The 12296-nt window shown below is 45.9% G+C and overlaps 1 protein-coding gene across 4 annotated transcripts in view; it reads right to left on the bottom strand.

The window, feature by feature from the left end:
• Mical2 (microtubule associated monooxygenase, calponin and LIM domain containing 2) overlaps positions 1-12296 on the bottom strand; it is a 200744-nt gene that overhangs the window by 50171 nt on the left and 138277 nt on the right. For 3 of the 4 annotated variants that reach the window (XM_070019396.1, XM_070019399.1, XM_070019398.1), the window contains 3 exons: positions 8322-8502; positions 6163-6344; positions 37-111 (listed from right to left, as the gene is read on the bottom strand). In XM_070019396.1, the coding sequence (XP_069875497.1) occupies positions 37-111; positions 6163-6344; positions 8322-8502 (438 nt within the window). Of the gene's footprint in view, positions 1-36; positions 112-6162; positions 6345-8321; positions 8506-12296 lie in introns of all 4 variants that reach the window. The other variant, XM_070019395.1, reaches the window with a different exon arrangement.

The raw sequence follows: 12296 nt of genomic DNA, 5'->3' as shown, positions 1-12296 counted from the left end.
CTGCCCACTCTCCCCACTAGGCAGCTCGAGACTCACTGGACTGGAATGCTCGTCTCCAGTTTTGGTATTTGCTGGGAGTTGAAGATTGGAAGCTATTGGCCCGTTGCAGACCTGTGGAAGAAAACAGAAAGGTGCAGATAAGATGGTGATGGAGGAGACTTAAATGTATGGAATAAAGATGGATTTCTCTCTACAGCCTATTTACCAAAAGTGAGTAGATGAAAGATTGTAGTTGACTTAGCTGCTTTTTCCCTAGGAAGAGGTGCACCTCCCTGTCCCCAGCACACTCTACATTTCATCCCTTCATTCATCAGATATTTACAGAGGTCCTGCTTTAAGACAGATACTTTTCTCTGATAGAAAAAGCATGAGACATTATTCTAAGAAGTCACTGGTCAGTAAGAAGCCTCTCATGCACATGTACATATAGATGTAAACATATCTGTGTGTATAGGTATACATACATATACCTATATTCACTTATCTGGAAGTAGTTCTTTAAAGCCAAGGCCTCACATCAATGTTCTATATGCATAGTAGAGGAACACTTCAGCTGCTCTGGAATCTACAAGAAGTTCTACCTTCCCTTGCCCTGCAGACCAGTTTTGACTAAGACTCTGGACAGACCATCCTTACAACCCCTCCTGGGCCTGGTTCCAGTGGAGACACTTCCATGGGACACAGTCTACTTCCTATGGAAGACCTTCTACCCAGGTAGGCCTTGACTGAATAGTGGCCCTTAGCTGAGCGGAATGAAAATTGCATGCAAGAGAGATTGGGTCAATGAGTCTTGGTTATTTGAAGTATTAGGGTGGCAGCAGGGTCTACATGCACCCTGGTTCACAAGCATCCTTGATTCTCTCAAGTTCTTTGACAGCCAGAGAGCAAGAATGGTCATGATGTGCATGTAAGAAGGGCTTGGAGGCATAGGAGGAAAGAAAACCATGGGAGTGCTCTGGCTGTGGGAGAATGGCGTAGGAGAGATTTGAACATAGAACTCCCTGAATCCAAGTCCTGGCCAGTGTGTTCTATATCATTGTCTCTGTCTCTGCCTCTGCTTCTGTGTTGGTCTGTTTCTCTCTCTGTCTCTTGCTGTCTCTGTCTCTTTCTGTCTCTGTCTCTATCTCTGTCTCTAACAATTCTAGATATTCTACTCCCTGTCCTTCTGGGCTGTGGCCCAGAGGTGTCTACCACTACCTGGGGCTTTCTCAGGCTTTCTTTCCTTCAGCTCCTTAGATCTTTGGCTCCTCTCTCTCCTTTACTGCATTTGGAGATGTGTGGTGCCTGCCCTGTCTGGCAGTCCTACAGGCCTGTTCTCCTAATCAAGTCCAGGACCCATAAGGATGGACACATAGTGTGCGCACTTCCCTGGTACACAACTGTATCCACCAAGCACTGCCAGGTCTCCAGCCAAACATGCTTCATGATGAACATGTGGGCAGTAATTACACATCTGCATCCTACTGACACCTAATGAAGAAATTGCCTGAGGAAAACCAAAGACTGTTTACAGCTCCAATGGCTTCCCCTTGGCTTTTACTTGGGTAGAATGGAACCTATTAGAAATGCCTAACATCCAAGGAAGATTTCCCATTAGTGATGCTGATGGGGTGCACGTGCACATGTTTTTACCACAAGAATGATAGAGTGGGCAGTAATGATGGGATCTAATAGTTCTCAACAGCATCTGCTCGGTGTGTACTTATTGATTTTGTACTTATTTTATGAGAGTCCTCTTGGAGACCTAAGTATGTGACTGCCTATAAAAGGAGTCAGAGGTCAAGCGCCTTGCCACATGTTGTGGTACATTTCACTGTCATTACAAAGTAGTGGTGCCTCCCCCACCCATGCCATTGGATTATCCTGCTATTAAAATTATTGCCAGAAAATAAAGGGATACATACCAATTCTTCTATGCCAGAATATTTCTTCTAAATTGAATTGATTTCTGTTCATGAATGCACAGCAATCCCCTTCCCCAATTGAATTGTCAGGGCCAAGATTTCAGCTCATTTATCCTCCAAGAAGCTGCCCTGCTCTAATACCCACAGAGTGAGACATGTCCACCTGTTTCAGAGAATCTGGGAGTCTTCACTGAATGCTGACTCTAGATCTCTAGATTCTGACTCTCTGATGGTGCAGCCTGGGATGTCTTTTAAGCAGGATTTATGTAAACCACTGAATAAGATTACCATGGTTATCTAGCTAGGTGCTGGTGGCTCACACCTGTAATCTTAGCTATTCAGGAGGCTGAGATCCGAGGATCACAGTTCAAAGCCAGCCCAGGCAGAAAAGTCCTTGTGAGACTCTTATTTCCCATTAACCACTGAAAAACTGGAAGTGGAGTCATCGCTCAAAGTGGTAGAGCTCTAGCTTTGAGCAAAAGAGCTCAGGGACAGCACCCAGTCCCTGAGTTCAAGCCCTACAATGACAAAAAAAATTGCCATGATTTAGATTTTTAATACCCTTCAAAGGCCCAGGTATCCGACTCTTCTTTTTGTTTCCCGGCTGCTATGAGGTGGGCAGTGTCCTCTGCAAAGTGCTCCTGCCATGACATGTTATCTCACCACAGGCAATGGGACCAAGCAACCAAAAACTGAAACCATGAGCCAAAGTAAACCTTTCCTCAGTACAAATTGTTTGTGTCAGGCATATTTGTCACAGTGACAGAATGCTAATGGAAGTTTGTTTTTGGATTTTTTTTGTCAGTCCCAGGGCCTGAACTCTGGGCCTGGGCACTGTCCCTTAGCTCTTCAGCTCAAGGCTAGTGCTCTATCACTTGAGCCACAGTACCACTTCTGCCTTTTTTTTTCTGTTTATGTGGTGCTGAGGAATCGAACACAGGGTTGCATGCATGTAAGGCAAGTACTCTACCACTGAGCCACCTTCCCAGCCCTGGAAGGTTTTCTTGGGGGGAGGGCTCTATGGATTCGGACGATTGTAAGTTCTATTTCACACCTTCAGCTTGGATAGGTTCTATGTTAAAGAAATCTGAAGATGTAAAATACTCCTTACATGCCAAGCAGCCCTCAAAACCACTTGTCAAATGGTGGTAAAATGTACATAAGATAAAAAATACCATTTAATAAACATAGTTGTGCTGGTAGCTTTAGTGTGGTCTTGTTTGTAAACATTTGGGTAAATGCCCAAAAGTGGGATTGCTGGATCATAGGGGAGATCTATGTGAAGTCTTTTGAGGAACCTCCATACTGCTTTCCAAAGTGGTTGAACAAGTTTACATTCCCACCAACAATGAAGTAAGGTTCCTTTCTGTCCACATCCCCTCCAGCATCTGTTGTTGTTAGAGTTCTTGATTTTTGCTGTTCTAACTGGAGTGAGGTGATATCTCAATGTTGTTTTGATTTGCATTTCTTTTATGGCTAGGGATGTTGAACATTTCTTCATGTGTCTATTGGCCATCCTTCTTTCTTCTTCAGAGAAGCATTATTTACCATAGCTAAGATATGGAACCAACCCAGATGCCCCTCAGTAGATGAATGGATCAAGAAAATGTGGTATATATACACAATGGAATTCTATGCCTCCATCAGAAAGAATGACATTTCCCCATTTGTTAGGAAATGGAAAGGTTTGGAAAAAATTATATTAAGTGAAGTAAGCCAGGCCCAAAGAAACATAGGTCTCATGGTTTCCCTTATTTGCAATATCTAGTATAGGTATGAGTCAAGCGGAAAAGGTCAGATAATGTGATGTTAGGAAAATGAACCCTTAAATATGTATTTTAATGTTTTCGTTTCTTTCATGCATGTGTTTCTAACGCATTTATAAGATTATTTCTTTGTTGCTTTGTATGTCCCTCCCCCACAGTGTAACCCCCGCTTTCACTATATTTGATGTCAGTATAACATGTGGAGGAGATGGGGACAAACAAGTCGTTTAAGGATTCAGGTGGACCTGTTGCAACAATGAGAAGTACAAAATGTCATGTCAAAACCAGCTTTACAATGTCGGTTTGGGGGGGGAGGGGGGTATGATTGGGTGGGGGGGGAGGGGGTGGCTGGGAAGGGAGGTGAAGGGTAAACAAAGGAGGAGGCTGCAATGCTTGGTAAGAAATGTATGCATTATCCTGCCCATGTAATTGTAACCTCTCTGTACAGTATGTTCTCAAATAAAATAAAATAAAATTTTAAATTAAAAAAATACCATTTAAATAATTTTTATATCTGTCAATGTATTATAAAAGAATACATCAGGATAGGGAGGGGGCACTTCTCTTGCTTTCCTCTATTGGCTATTGTGAACAATGTTGCTAAGGTCATGGTACTGAGGTTTGAACTCAGGGCTTTGCACTTGCTAGGTAGGGGAGGATACACCTCTTGAGCAATACCTATAGCCCAAATCAAGAGTTTTATACTCAACAAGGTGGTATACTTCTCAATGATCAAAACATGATTGATGAAGACTGAATCAACAAAGGACTGTATGAAAGTCATGTCTATTGCCTTCTCTGGCTGCTCTATATTTCATTCTAGAATTAAACTGAACTATCATAAGAAACAAAATGCTTTGGCCAAACAGCTTTATTTCTCAAGCCCAAGCCAGTGACTGAGTCAGGTTTAGGTATTATGTCCTTCCATGCCAGCAGAGGGAGCTTGGTGAAACTATGGCTGAAGTTTCTGAGAAGCCATTGTTTAAGACCTTATGTAATATATCTCTCATACCTATTTGATGTGAGATAGGAACATTCTACAGAGCTAATCATTAAGTTGTTCCTGCCTTGAGACCTAATATAAAACAATGTATTTTTTGGCTCTTGAACAATAAAAAATAATAATTATCTGAATTTTCTTCCTAATGCTTGCTGTTCTGTTCAGAAATAGAGCTTGCCTCTCTGACAGCTTTGTGTACCTTGATTCTCAGGCTCCTGCTTTTATAAATACAGACTTTTATATATACAGGCAGATTTATATTTTCCTTGAAAGTCTTCTGAAGTTCCATGGCGATTGAGGAGAGGGAGAGAAGAAATGGAGGGAAAAGATCCAAGGTAGGAAGATTTGGTGTCTACTTAAGAAAGCTGGATCCCAGGAAGGTGGAAGGAATCTCAAGTGTTAGCAGTAACTAAAGACAGGCTGGATGTCCTGGGCATTAGCCAGTATACTGTTCACTGCTTGTGCTGAGCTCTCTAGATAGACTACAAATGGTAATTAAAAATGTATTTTGAGGATGGTTTGTCATTTAACAAAAAGGCTCACATGGAAGGGTAAATTCAGAGATTTCAGGATTTAGAAATAAGTATCAGTGTGAGTTCTTTCTATTCTCATTCTTGGTCTTGGGAAACCATCAATTGTGAGAGAGCATAGTGGAGATTCTACCTTTGGCCACCAGAGGACAGTGCAGGACAAATTCAGCACCAGCTTTCACAGAGCAGCTAAGGCTACTGGTCCTTAAGGTTGCAAGTTTCTGTTACCCTGCTTCTTCACCGGCTCTCTCAGAATCATTCACATATCAGCCCAGTTGGTCACAAGTTGCCACTCCAGGCCATCTTTACTAAAATAATCTGGGCTGCTAAAGACAACCCCTCCTAAGTAGGCACGAGTTTAGGGGATGGAGGCACTGGGCACTGGGTCACAGCGTTCATCATGAACCCTTGGGAGAGACCACCATTTGTTTTTCTCACCCACCAAGGGGGTTTCATGCTACTGACCTTGGGATGGGAAAAGCCCCAGTGCTTAGTGCACATGCTCGCATTGCTATGCACGCACTGTGCATTCCACAACCCCCTTACATCAGTAATGCTTTCTGAAGCATGTGCCCAGGTGGACTCAGGAGGCTGTGCAGCCCAGAGGTGCATGCTGTCCAACAGCAGCCAAACCCCTCAGGGCTGATGGGGTGCTGGAGGGGCCTCTGAGGCCATGTCAGCACAGGAGGCAGGAGGGAGGCTGCAGTGTGTGAGGGATCTGAACTCTGCAGTCCTGTGCTATCCAACAGATGACCAGACTGTTCTCTGGCCCTCCCACTTAGGACTCTGAAGCTCCATGGACAAGGATGCCAGGCCTGAGTTCCTATCCCTCAATCGGACTTAACACCTCACGTCTCATAGGTTCTAGCCCTGCCTTTGAGCCCGAGGGTAAGCTCTTTGTCACCTGGGCCTCCATGAGAGGAAGCTGACCCAGTACCATGTACAGAGGACCCTCTACTCACCATGCACCACATGTGGCTCCTCAGGGTACTGGGGGGGCATGGTCTTGGTCAGAGGCTCCCTCAGGGAGATGTGCCGGGTTACGGGCTTTGGTAGAGGTGGTGATTCTGGCTGCGGGGGTCTCTTAGCACAGGCCTTTGCACTGGGGTCCTTGTTGTTCTCCCATTCAGACTCTGAGTCAGAGCTGGTAGGAGGAAGAAGCGTGAGAAGGATGAACCAGCAACCTGGACCTACCCCAGCACACACCCACATTGCCCTACCCATTCCTAGCTCTTGCTAGGCAAACCCAGTGGCTTCATTACCTCAATGTCTAGTTCTAGCCTTGGACTTTGCTCTGGGCTCAATTATGTCCTCCTAAATTGCCTTGTTGAAGTGCTAGCCCTCAGCACACCCGAGTGTGTGGCCACATTTAAGCATTTACCCAGAAGTGAGTATGTGATGTGGGTATAACAAATTGGAGGCTTCACTGAAATCCTGATCCATGGATATTCATTCATGATATGTGCGCAGGCCTTTGGCAGCCAGGAGTCCTGCATGTAGAACTGTTCTGCCTAATTGAGGCCTGATGACTGTGACCTAGGGCAGGTACCTTTCCATCTCTGGGCCTTGTCTTTCCATCTTGGTGATTTCAAGGTAGCAGTTCTCACAGAGACTGGTACATCAGACTCACCTGTGGGATTTGCCAAGATGCCTGTTCTCATGCATTTTACTATAAGTAATGGAGTAATGGAGATGTTTGAACTAGCTGTCTATGACCACTGTCTCCATTTTCTCCCACCCTTTCTCAGTTTATTCTATTGACTGGACCTCTACCTCAGCCTCTGACATCCTTCCTTCAGGGCATCCCATGGGCTAGGTAAGTGCTGTGACCATTGAGCCACACTGCAAGAGCCCCACATAACCTTCTGTCCTTCTTCCCTCCCTGTGTGCCCACATAACCATCTTCAGTTCCTTCAGGCGCACTCCCACTGAGGCCTGTGCCCTAGCTGCCATCACTCTTTGGATTCCCTTTGTCCTTCTGCTGTCCCTTCTTGTCAGTATATTTCAGCTTCACTGTCACCTCTTCAGAGGTCTACAAAAATGGTTGTCCTTGTTCCCCTGGAGTCTCTACCTCTTTGCAAGTAGACTTTTGAGTTTGTCCCATAAAGGATGGAACATACTTCCTGCCCCTTCTATCTGGGCTTGCTGTGCGCATGTGGTAGCCAGACCCAATGGAGAGTTCTTAGCCCAGTTTCCAGAGACCTTGTGAGGCTCCTGACTAGCCTTCAGTCACCCCAGCTGACAGTGAGCTAGGCTCCAGATACAAAACTCAGCTGGGTGAACCCACCACAGCCAGGACTGCCCAGTGGGGCCTGCTCAGCACCTGGCCCACTTTTAGGGTGCAATGAATGGGGTAAACTCACTCTGAGGCTAGTTTAGCTCTCAGCCTTACTGTGGGCTTTGATAACTGACTCAGAGGCCTTTCCACACCCAGTGTAAGGTAGCTGACCTGTCACACCAAAAACCCTTCACCTTAGTTCTCTACCTAGCACATGTGTGCTGCTTTCTTATTAAATGTTTCCCTGTTCACTGGCTGGTTACCTAATTTGATGAAAGGTATGACAATTATGACCTTGTCTGTGTGGGTCACTGATGTATGCTCTGTATAGTAACAGCAGTCCATACTTGTTGACTGACTTCCTGACTTCAGTGTACCTGGAGGAAGCCAGATATATGCATTTCTATTAGCTGTTCTGGGTAGGGATCGGATTTGAGGTGAGAATGTTACTCTCAGAATACTGGTCAGCATCAGAGCCTCATTTCCCAGGCTCCTCCTGGCACCCCCATCATACCTTGGGATAGTCCACACCCATCTCCATACCCCTCACTGCAGTCTACAAGACCCATTGCCTCCTGGGAGAAGACAGTAGAGCCAGGACCTTTCCCTCCTCTGAGAAAAGCGTAACTGCTAAGCCTTAGAGTGCTTATGATGTCCTAGGTATTGTTCCGCACACTTTAGATATGTTATTTTTTTGTTCCTTACAACTAGACACTAGGATAGTCCCCCGTATGACAGATAAGGAAACTGAGCCCCCCCACCCTTAGCAGTTGTGTCCAGAAAAGATAAGATCTCAAATCCTGCCCTATCCCCAGCCTGATGTTTTCCCCAGCCTGGGCATACCTGCTGTCCTCGCTGGTGACCAGGACACGCACAGCCAGCAAGTCCTGCCCAGCTGCGTCCTCCCCAGGGCTGATTCTCACTGAGGTCCACTCAGAGGGCAGTGGGGAAGTGGCTTCACCTGGCACATGACTGGGCTGGGGCTCAGGGACACTCTTCGGCTTCTTGGGGGAAATGGGTTCATCTGCTGAGAGAACAGGGTCTAGGGAGACGATGGAACTAATGGCCCCAGTGGTGTCACCTCTTTGCTGTTCCCCAGCATGTTGGGAAGGCATTGTCCCAGTTCCCTTACCCGGCTTGCTTTTGCATCCCCTAGAAAACTCTCATCCCCAAACCTTTGCATGCAGGGCTCCCTGTAAAATGTTGGCTGAATGTTGAATGTCACCTTCTTAGTGAGCCAACCCTTCCCTTCCTGTGGGAAACCACTGTCCATATACTCAGCATGCCACATCTCTTTATTTCTACCCATCATGCATCTCACCATCGAGTAAACAATGCAATTTCCTTTTTTAGTTTGCTCACTCTCTCCCTCCTCCTAGCACTAGAACATTTCCAGTGGTTCCCCCCCTTTTCCTTTGATGATAGAAATATATTTGGTAAACAGCCAATGTTCAATAAATGCCTGTTGAGTGGACAAATGAATGTGTGAATCCCAGTGCCATCCTGGCTACTAACTAGGTGAGCAGGCCTTTCTCACAGTGGACATCATTTTTCTCTGTAAAAATCCAGCTCCTTCTCACCCCTCATTCCCAAATAAAGGTCCTTCCCTCCCCTTTCCTGTGTCCTTCATTTCACCAGCTGGGTTTCTATCAGTATTTAAACATGCTGTTTGAAGAGCCCCCTTTTAACTCCAGCCCAGCCTATCCATTCATTGTTCTTCCTCCTTCACAGCCAATCTGGAAGACATCCCCGATGAAGACCCTTTCTTTTATGAGCCCTTAAAACCCAGAACCTGCTTGTTGCTAATTCACAGGGCTTTGGGGGTCTTCTTACAATCCTTGATCCTTGACTCCTCCCTGCTCCAAGGGACTCTCTTTCTCTCTCTGATGTTCCATTTCAGATGTCCTGTCTTCCCTGTGTCCACACCTCCCCTGGTACCCACTCCTCTTTTTCCCTCATTTGTTCTTTCTAGGAGATTCTACCAACTCTTTTACTGTATTGCTCACCTGTGAAGACAGTTCAGGAGAGTCTGATTCTGATGTAACATCCCTCACGTTTTAAAATATTCTAAGATCAAACAAAGCACATCTGCAGACAGATTCAACTAACAGGCTGATAGTTTGTAACCATGGTGTTTGTATGAACTTGATTGTGTGCATGTGTCTACACTACTGTATTAGCTGGACTGTGAATGGGAGGATGTTTAAAGAATATTCTGGATGCCTTGGTGGTAGTGGTGGTAGCAATAAGAGCAGTGGTAGCTTACTTTTAGTGAGTGTTACTATATATCAAGAATTTGAGCATTCTTTCCATGTGAAGTCTATTAAATGGGGAAAGCATTGTTGTTAGTCCCATATTCCTGCTGTGAAAATGAAAGCATAGAGAGATTAAGACATTAACGCTGGGCACTGGAACCTCACATCTGTAACCCTAGCTACTCAGGATACTGACATCTGAGGATCGTGGTTCAAAGCAAGCCCAGGAAAGAAAGTACATGAGACTCTTATCTCCAATTAATCACCAGAAAACCAGAAGTGGAGCTGTGGGTCAAAGTGGTAGAGTGCTAGCCTTGAGCAAGAGAGCTCAGGGACAGTGTCCAAGCCCTGAATTCTCTAACTGACCAAAAAAAGAAAAAAACAGAAGAAGACACCAGCATATATATATATATATATATATATATATATATATATATATATATATATATATATATACAGTGTATATATATATATAGTTCCTTCAAGGGATCAGGACAATCTGTATGTCTGTAAGCAAGTAGGAATCATGAGTTTGGGCTGGGAGTTCATGCTTTTCCTGAAACAGTCACTCTGTCCCTTGACTCTGCAGTCTTCACTAGTAGAGCAAGGTGGGGCACATATACTCCTAGCCTATTGACAAAAGGCTTGACTGCTAGATTTGCATCGGGTCAGTGGAAATTCATGGTTGTGAGGTGTGAGCAGAGGGTTAAGTGGACTTTCTGGCTTGGTGTGTCCTTCATGATCCTGCATAGGTTATCATAAAAGAATGTTCTAGATGGAAGCTGATCCTTCAGTGTGGATGCTAGGTTGAGGGTGCACAAAACAAACCTAGAGCCAACTTATGGCCCCAAGAGCCAAGGTCACCCTTGCAGCCTGCAGCAAAGCCACCCAGTCAGACCTGACCCTGTATCTTGGTACATATGTGTGTTGGTGTGTATCTGAGAGCCAGGTGATCAATACATGCATATCCAACAGGTGCTACTGTGCCTTGCCCTGATCCTGGCCTTTGCTGTGGGTTGGGAGGCAAATCAGAGAATCAGCCTTCTGCCTTCCAGCCATGCCTCCAAGGATTTCCTTCTGCCTCATAAAGGAGATAAGACACATTCATAGATGCTACATTTAATGATGTTAAACATCCACTAGTGGTACAGGGAAGAAGTGGGAGGAAGGACATGTATGACTTCCATGCACTAGACTCTGGGATCAAAGGTGCTGGGTTTGAGGATGGACAGGATTTGATAGTAAGAAACAGAGAGGTGATGATCCAAGATGTGGTTTGGGGAGCAAAAGCAAGCCAGGAAGTAATGTTTGTTTATATTGGGAACCAAAATTAAGTCCATGTGATTAGAAGGTAAGAAGATCCATCCACTCTGAGGCAGAGTACAAGGTAAAAGGATGTTTGGAGGGCCCGATGAGGAGTAGAGGGTGATGGAGAGCAGGGCAGCCTGAAGTACATGGTGACCACAGGTGTTTGAGGTGAGCTGAGCTAGGCTGCGGTGGCACCAGACCAAAACATTCAGGGTCACCTGGGTCCTGCTTCTCTCTTTTTCTTCCAAAGAGTTTTGGCTTTGGCAGCAGGTATGAGTGATCCAGCAGAGAAAAGCCCTGCCTGCTTCCTGGGCTCTGGGAGGGGTGAAGGGCACAGCTGACGGATGGTCCCTCAGTTTTACTGGGCAGGAACCATATCCTTTCAGCAGGGCCTGGACATCAGGGGAGGGAAAAGGGCAGGGACTATGGACAAGAAGCTTCTGCTTTTTCTGGACCATTCCCCCACCCCTTGGCCAGCTGGTTGAAGCAGCAGCCCCAAAGAAAGACATGCCCTTCTTTATGTTCTGCCCCGGGATGCCTGGCTCAGGCTATTGCTGCTCTCTGGGGTTAAGAGCTACTCCAGTAGGAAACTTGTCAGGCTTAAGATTCCGCATCCAATCACCCCTTTTCATTCCCCAGAAGGGCCTTTCCCATATACATATGCCGTTATGAGAAAACCTGGGGTGCTGGAAAAGTCACAGAAAATAACTAATGACAAGGTAGCACCAGCTTATCACTGAGTGCCCACCATCCCCATCATCCCACCACCATAAAAGGACAGCAGTACCACTGCACCAGGGGAAAGAAATGGACCTGGAGTAGCCAGGGCAGTAACAGAACAGTAATTTCTGTGGCCTACCCCAAGGTCAGGGACCTGTGGATGCTCATCTGTACCATGTGCCTACGCAGCCACCCTCTTACTTCCTCCCCCAGGCCAGATGCTTTGCTTTATGGACTCTACTGAAAGTGATTGGTACCCAGAGAGAATTCTGGGGGTACCAGGGGTTGAAGTGAGCAGGATCTCTACCTGCCTGAGTGGTGGCTGGGCTCCTGGTGGGAAGCAGGTCTACTTAGAACCCAGCACCTCACTCCTCTTTGGTACTCTGGCCAGATGCCTGCTCCCTGGTGATAGAGGACACTTTAAGAATTCTAGCACTAGGGCCATTCTCACCTCAAGCTTGGGGAAGGCAGAGCCTGCAGCATGCATCCAGCCACCTATAGTGGCTAAGTACAAAGGCTGTTCCCTGGTCAGACC

This window comes from Dipodomys merriami, unplaced genomic scaffold, assembly GCF_024711535.1.
Source record: "Dipodomys merriami isolate MVZ:Mamm:240054 unplaced genomic scaffold, mDipMer1.0.p SCAF_133, whole genome shotgun sequence".
Lineage (NCBI taxonomy): Eukaryota > Metazoa > Chordata > Mammalia > Rodentia > Heteromyidae > Dipodomys > Dipodomys merriami.
Note: the sequence above shows the minus strand (reverse complement) of the source record. Positions and strands in the feature narration are given on the sequence as shown.